This window comes from Podarcis bocagei, assembly GCF_964188305.1.
Source record: "Podarcis bocagei genome assembly, chromosome: W".
NCBI lineage: Eukaryota > Metazoa > Chordata > Lepidosauria > Squamata > Lacertidae > Podarcis > Podarcis bocagei.
In genome coordinates this window covers 2175801-2195149 of record NC_138131.1, presented here as the reverse complement: position 1 = coordinate 2195149, position 19349 = coordinate 2175801, and the positions used below count along the sequence as shown (strand labels likewise).

General features: G+C 44.1%; 1 protein-coding gene across 7 annotated transcripts in view; it reads left to right on the top strand.

Moving 5' to 3' along the window:
- LOC308577825 (zinc finger protein 711-like) overlaps positions 1–8952 on the top strand; it is an 85015-nt gene extending 76063 nt beyond the window's left edge. For 3 of the 7 annotated variants that reach the window (XM_081178212.1, XM_081178208.1, XM_081178213.1), the window contains 4 exons: positions 646–783; positions 3238–3285; positions 4174–4317; positions 6116–8952. In XM_081178212.1, coding sequence (XP_081034338.1) covers positions 646–783; positions 3238–3285; positions 4174–4317; positions 6116–7293 — 1508 coding nt within the window. In that variant the 3' untranslated portion in view covers positions 7294–8952. The remainder of the gene's footprint in view (positions 1–645; positions 784–3237; positions 3286–4173; positions 4318–6115) is intronic. The other 4 variants (XM_081178209.1, XM_081178211.1, XM_081178214.1 and 1 more) reach the window with 4 other exon arrangements.
- The last annotated feature ends 10397 nt before the right edge of the window (positions 8953–19349 follow it).

Genomic DNA, 19349 nt, shown 5'->3' with positions numbered 1-19349 from the left:
CATTCCCTCAATCTGCAAAATTGAAAAAATGATATTACATAGCTGGTGTAAAGATTACTTGGTTACGTATGTGAAGTTATTTGATCACTCCAAATGCTATAGAAATAGGTGGTGTTGTTACATTCTTAGAACTCTATGATGCAGCTATATTATGTTGTGAATAAATTCAAAAGACGAGCATATTTAGGTCAATCTTGTGTGCTGAGGAACCATGTTAAACTTGTCACAGCTAATAAATAGCTTTGCAATGCAATTCTAAGCATTTTCATTTAGAAGTAGGTTTAGCCCTTGCCTCACCAACCTCTGAACTGCAGCTTTCTCATGGTATGCACATTGATGCCACTGATGGGAGGCCAGGTGTAGCTGCGCCTCTTCCCGCTGGCTGCTTCTGTTGAGAAGCAACCCCGACCAAGTTAAGTGGGCTTCTTTCCTGGTAGATATGCATGGGTTTGCAGTCTTAGTCATGGGGGTAAACCTTTCAAGACAATTTCATGAATCTGGCATTCAGATTTTGGTTTTCACACATAGATTGATGTACTCTGGTAGTAGATAACTGTACTGAGTCAAATATGGATTAATTGAGCAAAGATGAAAAGTTGCATGGATAGTGTCATTAATTCTCATACCCTTTAAAACTGAATATAGGTTGTGCTGAAATAGCTGATGAAGTCTACATGGAGGTTATTGTTGGTGAAGAAGAAACAACATCACTTTCCGACGCACAGCTTGAAGACTCCTGTGTGAATAAAACTTTTGTTCCTGTTGCGTGGGCTGCTGCTTATGGTAGGATGCTAGAGTATATCTTAATCTTAATGAGAGTCTCTTCTCCACGGTTGCTTAATTTGCAGTGTTCCCATAGAGTTAATTGCATTGACCAATCTCTTTCTGCCCAAATAATGTTTTGCTATTTTGTGGACATAAGAGAGCAATAAGACATGTTGTACCAAAGAGTATGAATTCATTTTAAAGCAGGGGTCAGCAAACCTGTTCAGCAGGGGGCTGGTCCACTGTCCCTCAGACCTTGTGGGGGGCCGGACTGTATTTTTTTGGGGGGGGAGAGAACGATTTCTGCCCGCCCACAAAGAGGCCTGAAGATCCTTCGCTTTACCTGTCCCAGTTGTCATCCCAATAGCTGCAGTTGGGCTTCTCCAGCCAGCCAGGCACCGTGGCGGGGTAGGAGGCTGTGTTGGCCAGCGAAGACAGAAGCAGCAGCCCCGGCTGAGGAGCCACAGACGGAGGTAGGGGAACTGGGGCATCACAAGCTTTTACCCACCACCTGCTGCTGCTGCTGCTGCTTCCCAAGAGGCACCACAGAGAAGAAGACAGAGCCGCCTGCCAACCCACGGCCACCGCAACAACCCGTCTGAACGCCATGGGAGGAATGAAGGAGGGAGGCAGGCAGCAATGAAGAAAGTGTGCGAGGAAATGGCACGGAAAAGGGGTGTGGAGAAGGAAGGGAGGGTAGACTGAGGGAGGAGGAGCAGGAGGAAAACGCAGAAGCAGCTGGCACCCGGCGTCACACGCCCCCTTCACAGCGCCACCCTGTTGAGGCGGGTGGGCAGGCGAGCCAACTCCCGCCATTGATGACGCCTGTCGTGGGACAAGATTGCTCTGTCCTCGAGGATAAAAGCGCTGCCGTGAGAGGGAGAGGGATGGAGAGGGAAAGAACATGCGCACTGGCAATCCACTCGGCAATTCCCGGACCGTCCGTGGGCTGGATCTAGAAGGCAATTGGGCCTGATCTGGCCCGCGGACCTTAGTTTGTCGACCCATGTTTTAAAGACTCCAGAATGCTTTCCACCTTTTCCAGTTCATATATGGGTTGAAATAATACCTTCAAAATGATGTTTCGTAGTTTAATACTTACTGTTACTAAGGGAGGTGCAAAGTCTTGCTCAAAAAATGCGTTTTCAAGCACTTAGTTGTATATTCTGTTTATAATTACAGAAAGTTGCCAGCCCACCTACACTTGGACTCCAAGTACTACTCCTCTGAGGCAACTCCTGTTCCACCTATTCTCCTTTCCTCAGAAATAGTTGATCTCACCTGATGAAATTAGAAAAGCATTTGAAACAAACCTGCAGAATAAAATAAAAATTATATTTCATTTAAAAGAACCTCTGCTGCTAGATGGCAAATTCAGCTGTTGTTGCAAGTGTGATCAGGTCATATGCTATCTGACCAGTGTATAAAAGCAGGTGTCTACAAATACCATCACCACAGCTGCCATGGTTATTGTAGAAGAAGCTATTGTATTTTGCCCTTTTGTTCTTTTAACTGTTGGCATTTCCCATTTTAAGCAGACAATATAGGCTGCCGCTGCTGCTGTTGCTGCTGCTGTGCCTTCCATCCTGTCTCATAAGTGGCTGACCAGAAGCACACAGCATAATTTTTAAACTTCCTTTCTACTTCCCTTATTCCATATATACCCTTATCTGTTCCTTTTCACTGGTATAAAGGCAGGGCTGGCTCAGGATGCTTGGCCACTTGAGGCAAAACTTAAAATGATGCTCTGCTGCCACAGCTCCCCACTGCCACCACATCTGCAGCTGCTGCCACTGTGAGCCAGCTGGAGGTGGCTTGAGAGTAAAAGGAGGCTGGAGAGGGGTGGGCAGCGGCAGGCAGTGCATGATGGTGGGAATGGGTAGCATGTTGTGCTCAGTGGAGGTGGCCAACAAGTGCAGGAGGTGGCGAGCAGCACACTCCTTGGAGGCCAGATCTACCATCCTTCCCAGCTGTCCGCAACCTGCTGTTTGAGGTGATGGCCTTACTGTGCCTCTTGGGCAGGCTGTCCCTGATCAAGTGTTATAGTGCAGGGTCGGGAGATGGTTGGCCAAATAATCTCTCTCTCTCTCTCTCTCTCTCTCTCTGTGTGTGTGTGTGTGTGTGTACACACACACACACACATATGGGCAATAGCTCAATGGTAGAGCATATACATTGCTTTTAGAAGGTCTCTGGTTCAATTCACAGCATTTCCATTTAGTAAGGTTCTCAGGTAGATGCTGCTGAAAAAGACAATTGTCTAAAATCTTGGCAAGCTACTGTCATCAACAGAACTGGAATAAATGGACAAGAGGTCAGACTTAGTGTAGATCCAATCTCATTCATTCATATGAGGCTTGTTGTTGCTGAATGGTGTGACAGTAGTTAATGCTGTGACCTCTGCTTATGTGGCAAATGTTATTTTTAAAAATAGTTTCACACAAACATTTAAAGGCTAACCTTTTCCCCTAGGAGATGATAGAAGACTTCCCCGGAGGTATGAAGACTGTCAAACACCAGGTGAGTAGATGAAGACTTGCTTATATGTCTAGTATTGCAAAGCAGTTCTTAACTACATTTAGGCTCCATCAGCAATTTAATAAGAATCAGCACATGAATGTTAGAATAGCAGATAAATTAAATGTAAAAGAAAGCAACATTACAGTATGATATTAATCAGTTATTTGGGTAGGGCTGTCCATAGCTGCAGCCGTTGTTACCACAGCTGTGACGTTACCAAAATAAACCCTCTTCACCTCTGCTTCATTTGGGTGAAAGTCTCTATCAAGAATCTAAAGGTAGCAGGAAGGAATTTGGGAAGGGAAATTAAGTTGGAGCAGAGAGCTGTGTATCAGGTTCTTTGATGGGACAATTTTTGTTCCTTTCTCCCCTATCAGTTCTGGAACCAGTGAATCTTTCATTATAGGAGTGCTTTTGGACATGTTTACTTAAGCGTGTTTACTCAAAAATAAGTCCCACTGAGTTCATTGGGGGTTATTTCAAGTAATGTGCATATGGTTGCAGCCTGAATATACATAGACTCATATATGAGAATCATATTAGCTGACAGCATTCATTCATTCGTTTGTTTGTTTGTTTGTTTGTTTGTTTGATTAACTCAAAATATTTTCCCTGCTCTTCAGCTGACTCCAGAATGGCTTATGTAAGATGTATAGAAACAATAGCAAATAATTGCTTTCTATGTGTTATATTAAACAATGTATGTAGCTATTTCCGGCGAGTGCTTCTAGCATCTTATTACGGAGCAAAATCTCATTGTCTCACTCTCAGTGCAAACACAATTGCAGCGGCTGGTTCTTTCGCTATAAACAGCTTCAGTTTTCAAAATAAGCTCCTACAAGGAAGCTACTTGCAACATTGTGATGCGTATCTGGTCTTTCATATCAGGACCCAACTTGGATGCAAGATTAGAAAGCAAAAATGGTAATGCAACACAATACCTGCAAATCTGTGATAGCATTAGCACAAACAGACTTCTTAAACAGAAAGCCAAAAAAAGGAGGAGAGGGGAAGCAAGGCAGTGGCAAACAGGTAAAATTACTTTCTTGGCTAGAATTTACCTACTTACCTGTAGCTTTTAACATTATTAAATTAGAATAAAAAAGAGTAGTTATTGCCACATTCTTACATCATTAGGAGGGTGGTTTGTTTAAAGAGAAAACTGCAATAAAATTTTGTCCAATTTTCTCCTATTTTATTATCTGCACTGTCAGAAGAGTATTTCCTGACTTATTTATACTGCAATTTCATGTAGTATTCATGTAGTAGCTAAGTTCTTGTTACATTAACATAGTAGGAGGGACATGGGTTGGAAATGTCAAAAAGATAATTTATAAGATATTGTTCTTTAGTGTGTTGCATTGTGGGTTTGTACACATAAAACAGCTAGCAGAAATTGTAATTTGAAATCTTTTACCAATCAGCAAGAGGAAAAGAATCCCCACCCAGGTTCATTTTGTTTGCAGAATTTATATAGAAATAAGACTACGATGTAGTCCTTGTGGTGCATTGTCACCTGCACAGCAGTAGAGAATATTCTCATAATTCAGCCACTTACCATTTACAGTTTTCTGTCTGAAAACAAAAATAAAAAAGCATTGGGGAATAAAAATATCCAAAGAAAATGACTGAATTTTGCAATAGAGGTCCTTTTTTATTCCAGCCAGTGTGAAATACTGGAGTAAAAGTTTTCAAACAAAAACTATCCAGGAAAACTGATATAAGTACAGTACACATACCGTGTGTGTTTGTTTCCAAACACCAGGGGGAATAAAATATCCCATATTTGGAAGCTTTTTGTTCCTGCTAACCTAAAGTGTTGGGGTAAAACTGTCCCATGCCATTTTTCAAACAAAAACTGATCCATGGAAGCCTGACACCATATATGTTTTTGTTTTGGAACTACCCTGAGGTACATTGGAACTTGGCTTGGGATAGTAAATTGTCTCTCAAAGCAATCCATATATAATAGTTGCTTTCTGTATTGGATGTGGAGTTGTTAGCCAAAATACCATTGACAAGTGTTTTGAACTTGTCACACTAGAAAGTTGCTAAGTTGCTAAACTGAAAAGACTGTAAGAGGAAGGTCTGGCCTTGTGTGCCTCTTTGAGGCTGCATAACGATTTGCAGTGTTAGAGTAGAGATTTTGGAGAGAGTAAAAAGGAGGCATTCCAATAATGTGCTGAAACTGGATCCATAGAATCCATCCCCCTCCCACTGCACTGACATGTCCCCAGAATTGGGGGGAAATTATGTTAACCCTGTAGCTGGCATTGTTTATTTCCCTCCATTTGGAATACAGTGGAACCTTGGTTGTCGAACGCTTTGGAAGTCGAACATTTAGGCTTTTTAACACCGACAACCTGGAAGTCAATGCTTCTGTTTTCTAATGTGCCTCGGAAGTCAAATGGCTTCCAAGGCTTGTTTCTCCATTTTTTCAATGGATTTTGCCGACCTCCCATTGCGCGTCGGTTGTCTAACGTTTCGGAAGTCGAATGGCCTTCTAGAACGGATTACATTCAGCAACCAAGGTTCCACTGTAAATGGGAAGGTAACTTTTTAAAAGAAATAAAAAATGATAACAGGAAAGGAAAAATTTATAAAAGGCAAAATGCAGCCCTGCCCTCCTCCACAATTTTTGCCCTGCTGGCCTGAGCCTGGTGGGTCATAGGAAAAGTTGTTAATCTGCCTTTAGTTCTCTCTCCACTCCCACTTTTGGATTGCTCTGCTCACTATTTTTTATGATATTGTGTTGTGTTTGACTGATGTCAGAATTATTCTTTTTCTTGTTACAATTTATTTCATGATATTTTATGTTTATTTAAAACAGCTGTTATAATAGGTCCTGATGGACAGCCCTTAACTGTCTACCCTTGTCATATATGTGGGAAAAAATTTAAATCCAGGGGATTCTTGAAAAGGCATATGAAAAACCACCCAGATCACATGATTAAGAAGAAGTACCAATGCACAGATTGTGATTTTACAACTAACAAGAAAGTAAGCTTTCATAATCATTTGGAAAGCCATAAGCTTATCAACAGAGTTGACAAAACGCACGAATTCACAGAGTACACCAGGCGATACAGTGAAGCAAGCCCACTGAGTTCAAATAAATTGATCTTAAGAGATAAGGAACCTAAATTGCACAAGTGCAAATATTGTGACTATGAGACTGCAGAGCAAGGACTGCTTAATAGACATCTGCTTGCAGTCCACAGCAAGAACTTCCCTCATGTTTGTGTTGAGTGTGGAAAAGGTTTCCGACATCCTTCTGAGCTCAAAAAGCATATGAGGACCCACACAGGGGAGAAGCCTTACCAGTGCCAGCATTGTGTCTTCCGTTGTGCTGATCAGTCCAATCTGAAGACACACATCAAAACCAAGCATGGTACCGATCTGCCCTTTAAGTGTGAACATTGTCCACAGACATTCACAGATGAGAAAGAACTCCAGCAGCACGCAGAGTTGTTTCAAGGGCATAAGACTCATCTGTGCCCACATTGTGACCACAAGAGCACCAACTCGAGTGACCTGAAACGACATATAATATCTGTTCACACAAAGGACTTTCCTCACAAATGCGAGGTGTGTGAAAAAGGTTTCCACCGTCCATCAGAGCTCAAAAAGCACAGTGAAACACATAAAGGTAAAAAGATACATCAGTGTAGGCACTGTATCTTTAAGACTTCAGATCCTTTTGTACTTAGTGGACATATCCTCTCAGTTCACACTAAGGACCTGCCTTTCAAATGCAAAAGATGCAAGAAAGGATTTAGGCAACACACTGAACTGAAGAAGCATATGAAGACCCACAGTGGAAGAAAAGTCTACCAATGCCAATATTGTGAGTACAGCACTACAGATGCATCAGGCTTCAAGCGGCATGTCATATCAATACACACAAAAGACTATCCGCACAGGTGTGAGTACTGCAAAAAGGGATTCCGTAGACCATCAGAGAAAAAGCAGCATATAATGAGGCATCACAAAGAGGCCTTAATATAATATATGAGCTATAGAAGAAAGCAGTTTAGAAACTGTGACATCATAATTGGGGAACAATGAACTGTTTCTCCTCTTTTCAAAGTTTGATATTAAATCATAACTTTACATTATTTGTATTATAAGTCTTTTAAATTATTAGGGTTTGAGATGGGATCTCATAGCTCTATGATAGTTGCTCATCAGAACCTAAAGAACACTGTAAAATGCAAAGAGATGAACGTTTGAAAAGATGTAGAAAGAGACTGAATGTATTCTGTTTCAAGTATTATACATAACTAAGCTAAAGAAAATATTTTAAGTCAATTATCTTAGCCCTTTACCAACAATGCAATTTAAATCCTTAATGAAAATCAGGGATGGAGTTCTTTAAAAATGTATGTTAAGGCAAATCTAACATTATGCATTTTTTGAACAGTGACACTGTATAGAAGTCAGTACTTTGTCATTACATTTTTAAATTGTGCTGGGAAATAGTATTCAGGAATTAAGTCAAATTTTGAGATCTGTCTTTTTTCATTTTTAAAGCAAGCACACATTTCATCAGGAAACATTGTTTCTGTTATTTATTTAAGTTCAATGAGCAATATTTAAATGTTTCCCCAGAACTGCTAGCCCATTTTATTGTAGGATGTGATGTTAAAAATACAACATTGTTTTTGAGCTCAAAAGGTATTGTTTGGTGCTAAGGTTAAAGATGTGTATGTATATAATTTGCCTTCTTACATGAAAAATGCAGTCGAATGTTCAGTATGGCACATATAACAAAAAGTACCTTTTGACCAACATAATTATTATAAAATTATTGTTATTATTTTAAAAAAGGAAAACAAATAGATAGATGCGGCTGTTGGTGCTAAGGTTTCACACTTCTTTTTTTTTGCTTCCTTATTATATTCCCTAAAAAATAATAAACAAAATGAATATCAATACTGCAGTAGTTAGAAATACCTAGAGAATTTTATGGGGCAATGTTCCTGGCAAGGTAGGACTACTGTGGTGTTTTCGTGCTAATAAAAAATGTTTCAGTATAGAAATGAAAGTTGCACCTTTTAATCAATTCATGTGAAACATATAACATACTATAAACATGCATTTTCAATCTATAATAAAGTTATATATGCAGTAGTTAACCAGGACATTATGCTACCGCTGGAGTTTGGAGGTGGATCTTCAGTTTACAGTGTATACATTTGAAATATGCATCCCTTTAAACAATGCTTTGTGTTAGCATGGTGCAAATCAAAATGGCGCTTAGTATAACAAGCTGGTCTAGGACAATTTAATAACTAAAAACTTCATAAATGTTATGCATATAATGTGTACTTTTAAAAAACTTTTTTAAGTTGCTTCATGTTTTTACACAGCTGTTCACATGATAAATTGTAACTTTACTTCATGCTACTATTTTATGGCTTTGTGTTTCAGAAAATATTCATACTTGGTTTTTCCATCAGATGAGAATCCGTTCCTTGAGAACCAATTTCTTTTATATTTCTAAACTTCAGAAAGTTAAGTTTGGGAAACCTTAGAAAACTACTTGTGTTTTTTGTGGCTGTAAAAAAATGATGTACACTCTGTAAAATAAGATTGTCACTGTTATGCAAGATTATTATTACTCATTGTAATGAGCATACAATAAAATCCATCTCTTGCACTTCAGGCATGCATTGCTCACTCATCATTTATTTCATAATTTAATTGTTTGATAGCCTGGTCATTATTTTTGAGAACTTACTGTAAATTGCAATCACAGTAAGTAAAGAGGAGAAATAATAGTGTCTTTAATTTTTCTCAGTTAAATGCGCAGAAATTTAACTTCCATTTAGAGAAAAAGGTTTGTAGAATGGTTTTTTTCCATTTAACTGGTCATATGTGATTGCCTGGCATTTTTGTGTTCATATTCAGCTTTTCCTTCTTCTGTGTTCTATTCAGTGAACCAATATTAGTCATTTGCAGTAGTTCAATGAGAGTTGTAGCAGTAACATTTAAAGTAGACAAAAAGTAAATTTAGTCTGGTTTGAAATTCATTTTAAGCTTCAGGAGATTTAGCATCTACTTACAGTGTGGGGCACGTATAGTACAGGACCTTAGTTTCCTATCCTGTGGTCCAATCCCCTAGCTGCATATGGGGTGAATGGTGGTGCTTTAATGCTTCTGGGTGAGCAGGTAGCAGGGAGTGGTTGAGATGCTGCCCTAATTCCAGTGGTGGTGGGCAGGCAAGGGCACAGTTGTAGTGGAGGCTGAACAACATTGGGGGTGGAGGCTTAGTTGCTTGGTCTCAGTTACTTGTTCCAGCTCTTTCACTCCACCATAAGTTATTGGTAGAATATCTGCTGAGCCCCCTGGTCTGGTGCTGCTGTTGCTGAATGCCAGATCAGTCCATACTCATCCATGACTTGATTGTGGGTGAGCAGGTTGATCTGCCTTGCATTACCGAGACTTCAGTGAGAAGGCTGGGTGGGCCTGACTTTACCCAGCTGTGCCCACCTGGGTTTTCAGTACTGTACCAGGCTAGGCAAGGGGTTTGAGGCAGGTGTTGAGATAAACTTGGAGCAGGGCTTCCCGAACTTGGGTCTCCAGCTGTTTTTGGACTACAACTCCAATAATAAAAATAAAAATAAAAACAACAACTTTTATTTATATCCCACCCTCCCCGGCCAAAGTCGGGCTCATCATCAGATATATAACATTAGTATAAAATCAAACAATAATTAAATTACCTCCTAAAAACAGGTCAAAATCAAACTAAAGTCTAATTAGATGGCTTTCTGCAGGGTTGGGAACAATAAGTGCTCATTGGCCCAGCTGTTTACGCTGATCTTATATGGGCCTGTGAGAATGCTGGGAGGCCTCTTTCATATTAGTTCTTATACAAAAGGAAAAGAGTCAGGCTGAGCCCTGACCAAAGGCCTGGTGGAACAACTCTGTCTTGCAGGCCCTGCGGAAAGATGTCAAATCCCGCAAGGCCCTGATCTCTTGTGGCAGAGCATTCTACCAGGCTGAGGCCAAGGCCGAAAAGGCCCTGGCCCTGGTCGAGTCCAGCCTAATCTCTCTGAGGCCCAGGATCTCCAAGATGTTATTATTTGCAGACCATAAGGTCCTCCGTGGGGCGTACCAGGAGAGGCAGTCCCGTAGGTACGAGGATCCTAGGCTGTATAAGGCTTTAAAGGGTAAAACCAGCACCTTAAACTGGATCCTGTATTCCACTGGTATAGCACTGGATGAATGTGATCTTGCGGCAAGGACCCCGTAAGGAGTCTTGCCACGGTATTCTGCACCCGGTGAAGTTTCTGGGTCAGTTTCGAGGGCAGCCCCACGTAGAGTGAGTTACAATAATCAAGCTTGGAGGTGACCGTCGCATGGATCACAGTGGAGAGATCAGGGCGAGAGAGGTAAGGGACCAACTGCTTAGCATGACGGAGATGGAAAAATGCTGCCTTTGTTGTAGCTACAACCTGCGCCTCCATAGAAAGGGAGGCGTTGAGGATTACACCCAAACTCTTGACAGAAGGTGCTGGCACTAATTGCGCCCTCGCAAGAGATGGGAGTTGGCCCTCCAACCCCATATCGTCTCGACCCAGCATACTTCGACCCCAACTTCTGTCTTTGAAGGATTTAGCTTCAACTGGCTCGCACGCAGCCCTCCAGCCACAGCTTCCAAACATCTGACCAGTGTGTCTGGGGCAGAGTCAGGTTGGCCATCCATCAGCAGATAAGAGTTGGGTGTCATCAGCATACTGATGGCAGCCCAGACTAAAGCTCCGGACAAGCTTGGCGAGGGGACGCATAAAGATGTTTAAAAATTTCAACTCTAGTGCTGTTGGCCATCCAAAAGCAACAAAACATGTTTGGACCCACCCAAAGATGCCACTGGCATGGGCCCACACAAATCTGCATGGACTAGCTCAAAGGCCTGCTAGTCTTTTGACTGGATCTGGGATATGAGCATGTGGTTACCTTGGATTGCTTGCAGGCTCTGCAGTCTAGGAACTTGTCATATCCCTTAAACTTGCACCCCTCAGTACACTCTGGGGCCTTCTTGATATATGGCCAACCTGTATGCACAAATCTGCGGTGCCAGAGATGAAAACAATCATTGTGTGGTGGCACGTTTGCGCACTGCACCTGTGTTATCTCAGGGGGGTCATCAACAGCAATAGGCATCTCAACCACGAACAGCCTATTCTTGCACTCAACACTGTACAGCTTCTTCCCATCCCTGGAAAAAGAATACATGTTATTTGCAAACGTTACACTGAAACCATCAGCGACAAGAGCAGACACGGATAAAAGACAATTGGCAATTTCTGGAACCACAAAAGCCTGGACCTCATGGTCTAGGAAAGAACAATATAACATGCCAGACTCAGTTAAAGGTATTTTGCTCCCATCAGCCAGCGACACAAAATGTCCACTTTTCACAGACTTGCAGTTCCGAAGAAGCCCACTTGATGGCACTAGGGTATGAGTCGCTCCAGTATTGACGACAAAAGAGAAACTAGCTGGTTGTTTACATTCCTCCAGGGTTGCCATGGATGCAGCTAGGTGGAAAAGAGATGTTTTCTCCTTGCCTTTCTCACTCCGGCCTTTGGCTCTCTCACTCCGCTGTGCCTGAGAACCGTCTCGAGAACCGTCTCTTATCTGCTTCCCCTGCATTCCTTTCCGGCCGTCCTTGGAGTCTTGGGCCTCTAGTGGACAGTTTCTCACGAGGTGTGACGTCGACTCACAGCGAAAACAACTCTTGGAGACTTTGGTTTTTACAGAGCTCTCACAGCTTCTGCTGCCTGCACCCCCACTCCTGGGTGCACAGCTTCCAGAGGAACAGCCTGCAACTGTTTTCCTCTCAGCTCTCTGCCTCTCTCCCTGTCCATCACACAGATGTGTTGAAGCGTAGAAACAGCTTCCAGGAACGTTGCTTTCAGCCCTCACTAGGCTCACGGCCCCCTTTCGGTCTTTGGCTCCCACTGTGGCTTCACACGCCCTCTGCAGTGCCTGCCAAGCGACCCAGGCTTCCTTAATTCCCTCAAGGTGAGGCAAAAGCCAAGCGTCCACACTTGTTCTTAGCATGCCCAGCACAAGCACACTCTGCTCCCTTTCCAGAGCTGCAGCCACGTCTGCCTCAGTAGCTCTCTCAGCAGCCTGAGGGGGTTGCATGCAAGACCAGAGCTGTTCTCCCAACAGCCAGTAATACATTTGGTGCGACCAGTCCTCCCAGTTGCTGCCATTGAGCCTCTCAAAAGCCACATTGTAAGACTCATGTGCTTGCGGTTGAGCCATCTTCCCCCGGGGCTATAAGCTTACTCATGCGTCTGCTGGCCGGTCCTTCAAATATGCTATCTGCAGCAAGCTCTGCTTTCACCAGTGAAATTAGGACTGCCTCATCCCCAGGCAGGATTTCAGAACTGGCCTTTTCCTTGTGTTCCCTTCTCACACCCGGCAAAATAAACGAAGCCTTCCATAACCTGTTGGATTATCTGCCTGTCCAGTGCGTTTCCTCTGTGCCAAAACTCTGTCCGTTTTCTCTGCGCAAGCTACTGTGCGCCTCTCCTGCGCACAGCCTCTGTGGAAAAACGACCTAAGGCAGTTTTGTAGAGTAGCAGTGGTTGCCTCCGTGTGAGAAGGAGAAAGGAAAGAAAGTCCAGACACTGTTCTTTGGAGAAATAAATCTTTGGGTCCAGGCAGCGCTTCCTCGGCGTAGGCTCTGCTCTCACCCTGACCTGGCCAAAGAAATGGCAGAGTAGCAGCGGTCCTGCTTCCGTGTGAGGAAAAGGGATAAATCAGTCCAGAGACAGTCCGTCCTTATCTCTAGTAGCTTTATTTACAGAGCAATAAATTTCCATCAGACACCATCAGAGCATTCCGGCATCTTTGTGCTTCCAAAAGCACTTTCTCACAGCAGCCTCTAAGTTGAGCTGCTTCTCTGTCCGTTGCAGAGACAGATCTGAAGAGCGTCAGAACAACATCCTGTGACGCACTTCTCTGCATGGAGCTCCTCCCAGCTCCTCCCAGATCCAGATACAGGACACCAGTGAGTTTTAACCCTGTTAGTTCCAAACTCCACATGTTCTTCTATCTCTAACAGTGTTTATTTACAAGCAAAAACAACAAACAGTTCCATTGGAACTTGATCACATCTTGCTCTCTCTCGCTCTCGGAGCAAAGTGAAACTAACTTTCACAGACAAAGAACTTAACAGCTTCCGTTCCGAAGCTCCTTCCCAGATACAGGACATTCAGGAGGTTAACCCTTAACCACCACACTCCACAGGACAAATTAATGATGTCACACAGGGGGGCCCACACCTCATGTGAACACACTCTAATCAACCAGGATGGGCACGGGTCTGTAGAGTTGATTTATTGCCCAGATAAGCCTGGCGTCCGGCCCGCTTCCAATGCTGCGCCAGGCCTCTGCATTCCAAAGCTCTGAGCAAAAGCAGAGTTTAGCAGCGTCCAGAGAAAGTGCTGTCTTCCGTGCTTCAGTGTGCACAAAGCAGAGTCTCACACAGAGATACTAAGAAACTAAAAGCAGTTTATTTACAGCAAAGCTATCCATTGTCTAACACAGCACGCAGCATCGTGAGACACGTCTGCTCCACGTAAAAGCGAAAGCAGAATAGAACAAAGGACTGAGACTCTCGGAAGTAACGCAGAGTCTCTCCCCACCCCGCAGTAGGCAGGACGTACACTCTGAGTTGTTTAACCCTGTAAGCTCAGGTTCTCCTCACAGGGTCAACAGGGCAAGTGGTGGGCTTTCCAGCTTGGAGGAGTCTGTCCACATCGGCTGTGAGTATCTGATCGGAGTGGTCCAATACTGGACCCGAAGACAGTCGAGGGGGATCCAGTTCCGTTATTGTACAAGTTGGCAGGGAGGTCACGGCAGAGCAACAAGACTTTCTCCGTGAAAAAGGTTGCAAATGCCTCACAGCTGTGTTTCAAATTCATATTTAAATTTGGCCGTCCCTCTAGGGACGTTAGAGACCCAATTATACTAAAAAGTTGCGCTGGGCAAGAGCTAGCGGATGCAATGGAGGCTGAGAAGTAAGACTTCTTAGCAGCCTTCACTGCCATCTCATAGGCTTTCATAAGTGTTCTATAGGATGTTCTTGACGCTCTGTTGCGGGCACCCTGCCATACTCACTCTAGCTGTCTGAGGTCCCACTTCATTTTCCAGAGCTGCTCAGTGAACCAGGGGGCTCAGTTTCTGCAGGGTCACAGAGGGCATCTAGGTGCGTTCTCAACAAGCTCACCCAATGAGCCACCAGAGGGAGCAGGGTCCTGCAAGGCCTGACTGAATCTTATCAGGGTCCATCATCCCTAGCTAACAGGACCAGTGGTCAGAGATGGTGGGAATTGTAGTCCAAAAACAGCTGAAGACCCAAGTTTGGTAAAGCCTGACTTAGATGGATGGTCTGCACCTGGTGTTGGGCCAGAGAGACAGGTATTGGATGCTGCTAGTCTACCAACCACCCTGCTTCTCAACAGCATCCCTAATCCCTGGTCCAGAGTGTGATTAACTCTTCACTGAGGTGGCTGCAAATACCCATTTTGGAGGAAAAGTGGTGGAGAGGGCTGTGGTGCAGAGCTGTAAACATTATTGGAGGACACAGATTATTTAGATCCATTCCAATCTGGGTTCATGCTTGGCTATGGAACTGTGTTGTCCTTGGTCAACCTGATGGATTACATCTTCAGAGGGACAGGGTGAGTGTAACCTTGCTCCTGCTTTTTGATCACTCATCAACTTTTGATACCATCAACCATGGTATCCTCCTGGACTGGCTCTGGGGAACTGATTTGATATAATATTTATATTCCACTTTTCCAACAATAAATGTTGAGTTCAAAGCAACTCACAGTAATTACAATAGCATTAAAAAACAATCATTGTAGTTACTATACTATCAAACGCAATAGCATATAAATAAATAAAAACAACAACAAATTCATCAAAATGATTAATACAATTCAATAAAGTCATAGTAATTCAAAATAGGAGAAAGCTGCTGAGCACCAACCCTGTGGCAAATGACATGGAATGGCAATTGAGGGCACTGTGTGTATTACAGTGCTTCCAATTCTACTTTCAGGATCAGGTCCAGAAGGTAGGATTAGGAGAGTGTGTTTTGGCCCTCTTGCGGCTATGTTATGGGGTGCTACAGGGGACTATCTTATCTCTTGTGCTATTTGATATCTACATGAAGCCATGTGGGAGTTGTCATTAGGAGGTTTGGGGCAAGGTACCATCAGTATGCTAATAAAAAAGAACCCCTGTGTTGCAAACAGAACAATCTGACAATCCAAAAGCAACATGGTAGGCTAATAATATAATTACAATACTTTTATATCACTATTGAATTATGTCTTAATTTACAATCAGATAACTTACAATATATACATGGTGACACTAACTAATGTGAGTTAAGAAAATGTCCCAAAATGCGGGATTTTAGGCTAGTATAATGTCACGAAAAATCACTAAAGCTTGAGGCAACATGCCTTCCAAGGTAAGTGTCTTATGCAGTATTTGCAGAGAGTAAGCTGAATAATGTTGGTGCTCCAGACACAGCAATAGGACAGTCCTTCCAGGATAACCGGCTGTTTCAATCAGTGTTCTTCCTCAGCTGATAATAATACCAAATAGAATCAATTACATGCAAATACAATAAATGAGATGATATACCTAAATATTCTATAAATGGTTATTACACAATAAGAGATACATTACCAAGTAAAACGTCCAAAAGGTTACACAGGATACATATGGTTCAGCTTTCACTAATCAGTGTAATAGGCTGACACTGTTAGCTAAGACATGGTTGCATTATAAAGACCACTAGCAGGTGAATGAAATAACATAAAATTTAAAGGTACAGCATCCAATATACAGAAATGAGACTACAGACAACAGCCACATTGACATGCAAATTAAACAAAACAATTTAGGTCTAATTCATTGTTTAATCCCCCCGGATATAGGGATTTAAATAGGAAAATCAACCTAGCTTCTTCCTGATGTAACAGTTTGACATAATCCCTCCTTATACAGTGGTACCTCGGATTACATACGCTTCAGGTTACAGACTCCGCTAACCCAGAAATAGTACCTCGGGTTAAGAACTTTGCTTCAGGATAAGAACAAAAATCATGCTCCGGCGGTGCGGCAGCAGCAGGAGGCCCCATTAGCTAAAGTGGTGCTTCAGGTTAAGAACAGTTTCAGGTTAAGAACGGACCTCCAGAATGAATTAAGTACTTAACCCGAGGTACCACTGTACCGTGTTTTAGGACTTTATAGAGTAAGTCTGTATCAGAATGGTTATGCTTCACAAAGTGATCCACCAAAGGTGCCTCCATAATTTGGTTAGTAATACGGGAGCGATGCTCTCCTATGCGGGTACTGACAAGCCGTCCAAGACCATCAGTCGATATGGATCTACATGGTTCAGATACTCCTCTGCTGCGAACATCTCCTTGAGCCTCTCGAATGCGCACTGCGCCTCCTCTGTCCAGGCAAACGGCTTCTTACCCTTCAAGCAGTTCGTGAGGGGTGCAGTGAGTTGTGAGTAGTTGGGCACGAACCTCTGGTAATACTTAGTGAAGCCCAAGAACCTCTGCAGATTCTTCTTCGTCTTGGACTTCTGCCACTCCAACACCGCCTTCACCCTCTCAGGATCCATGTATACTCCACCAGGCGACACTCTATATCCCAAAAACTCTACTTCTCTCACACGTAGAGCCTGTGCACCCGCAGTCGTCGCAACACCTCCTTTATGTGTTGCACTTGCTTGCCAGGGCTCAGAGTAGATCAAAATATTGTTGAGGTAAGCTAGCACATTACAGTCCAGCAAGCCTGCCAAAATATTGTTGATGAAGGCCTGGAAGGTGGCAGTGCCCGACTGCAGCCCAAATGGCATCAGTAGGTACTCAAAAGTCCCATACCTGGTATTGAAGGCCGTCTTCCCCTCGTTGCCTTGCCTCACACGTATCAGATTGTAACCCCCCCCCCCCTCAGGTCCAGTTTGGTGAAAATTTTCACTGATCTCAACCTCTATAGCAGATCCCCAATACGTGGCAAGGGGTACCGGCTGGGAATCATTAGTTGGTCGGTCTTCCTGTAGTCCACAATAAGCCTTTTCTCTGGGGTGTCCTTCTTATATACAGAGAAGACTGGGGGCTCCTCCTGGCGCCTTGGTTGGCTGGATAAAACCCCTTGCCAAATTCTTCTGCAATAACTCCCTCAGCTCAGCTAATTCCGCCTCCGACATGGTGTAGAGACGACGTGGGTATTTGGCCCCCTGGCGCCAGGTCTATTTTGCAGTCATAAGGTCGGTGTGGCGGTAACCTATCTGCCTCCTCCTTGCAGAACACGTCCCTGAAGGCCTTATACTGTGGGGGTATGGAACTCTCTTCTCCCGTGAGTTTCCCTCCTACCTCCACCCCTTTCACTCCCACCTCTCTAGGTGTTTCACGCTCCAAACAATTTGCTTGGCAATAGGCTGATGCGAACGTTAAGGACCATTGAACCCAGGCCACTGTGGGGTCGTGTTTTGTGAGCCACATCATGCCCAGGACTAGGGGATAAGTAGCTAGCTTGATGACGTGGAACCTCCTCGTTTTGTTGTGCCCTGCCACCTCCACCCCTAACGGCTGTTTGGTTTGGACCACCTCCCCTGCTACTAGGAGCCAACCATCAATCGTCTGGACCTCTACTTGGTAGTCTAACCACTGAGTCTAGAGGCTGTGTTGCTTCACGAAATCTGCATCTACAAAATCTAGCGAGGCTCTCGATTCCACCAACCCCGGCACTTGCACCCTCCAACCATCTGGGAGTTGTAGCATCACTGGCAGAGCTATCCCAGGAACGGCTGGTTCCATTTGAGGCCCCTCTACTGGCTTGCCTCCCAGTCTCTGACCTCCCTGGAGAGCTGGGATCAGCCGTTTCCTGACTGTGCTGCTTGGGATTTGAGCTTCTCCTCAACACTGGCCCCTGACAGGGACCCCCCTGTCTTCCTATCGGGACACTGTCTAGCCAAATGCCCCTACCTCCCACACACAAAGCAACTGTGCATCTCCCTATGCTGCTGACTGTTAAGATTCTTACTCCGTGCTTGCAGCCATGGGATTGTTTTATGTCACATGATGGTGTATGTTTTCATTCCACATAGTGGGAAGTGATGGAGACAGGATGTTTTGTCTTACTGTGTTCCGTGATGTGGGACTATTGTCCTTTGTTTTTTCTCTTTGTTGTTTGATGAGAAAGAGGAAGGAGCCGAGTCAGAATGCTCCGAGTGCATTATACGTAAATAAAGTAGTTTAGCCAAAATGCTGAGCTATTGAGTCTCTTATGTGAACTGCCAATACTCTGCAGGTTCCATAAGCGTGCTAATGCCTCTTGGTATCAGTCGCTGTGATGTTCGGGCTGGAGAAAGCTTTTGAAGCTCCCAAACAACCGACCAGGAGGGAGAGAACATGCCAGTTGGGCATGTGGCTCTATCGCAGTCCTACATGTGAGTAGGACGATCCTAACACTGACTTCCTTCCTTCCATGCCATTCTAGCTCTGCCCCCTTCCACCGAGCCAAACTGCATTGGTTCAACAGCTTCTCCTTGACTACGTGTGCTGCTGACCCCCTTCTCCGGCAGCTTAGGAGTGTGGACCCCAACCCCAATAGTCCTCCTGCCCCCCTCTTTTCCAGCTTCCGTTGCTCCTGCTGTAAGCCGAGCTATAGGAAGGCTCAGACTATCTCGTCCAGCAACTGCATGGGTTGCATCTTCGCCATCTCATCTAGGACTGACGGGTTCAATCCTGTGTGATACATGGTGGCAAGCGGCCCTGTGTTCTGTCCCCAGCCAACTCTTTGCACTAGCAAATTGAAAGCAGTCCAATAAGAGGCCACCGAGCCACTTCCTTGTCGCAAGTTCAATAGTTGCTGTTCCGTGGCCACGTGCTCCAGCGGGCTCTTGAACATGGAATCCATCCACTCCCAAAACTCCTGCAGGTTTCCTAGAGCGCTGTGTTGGCCCTCCATCAGCATAATGACCCAGTCCTTCGCTAGCC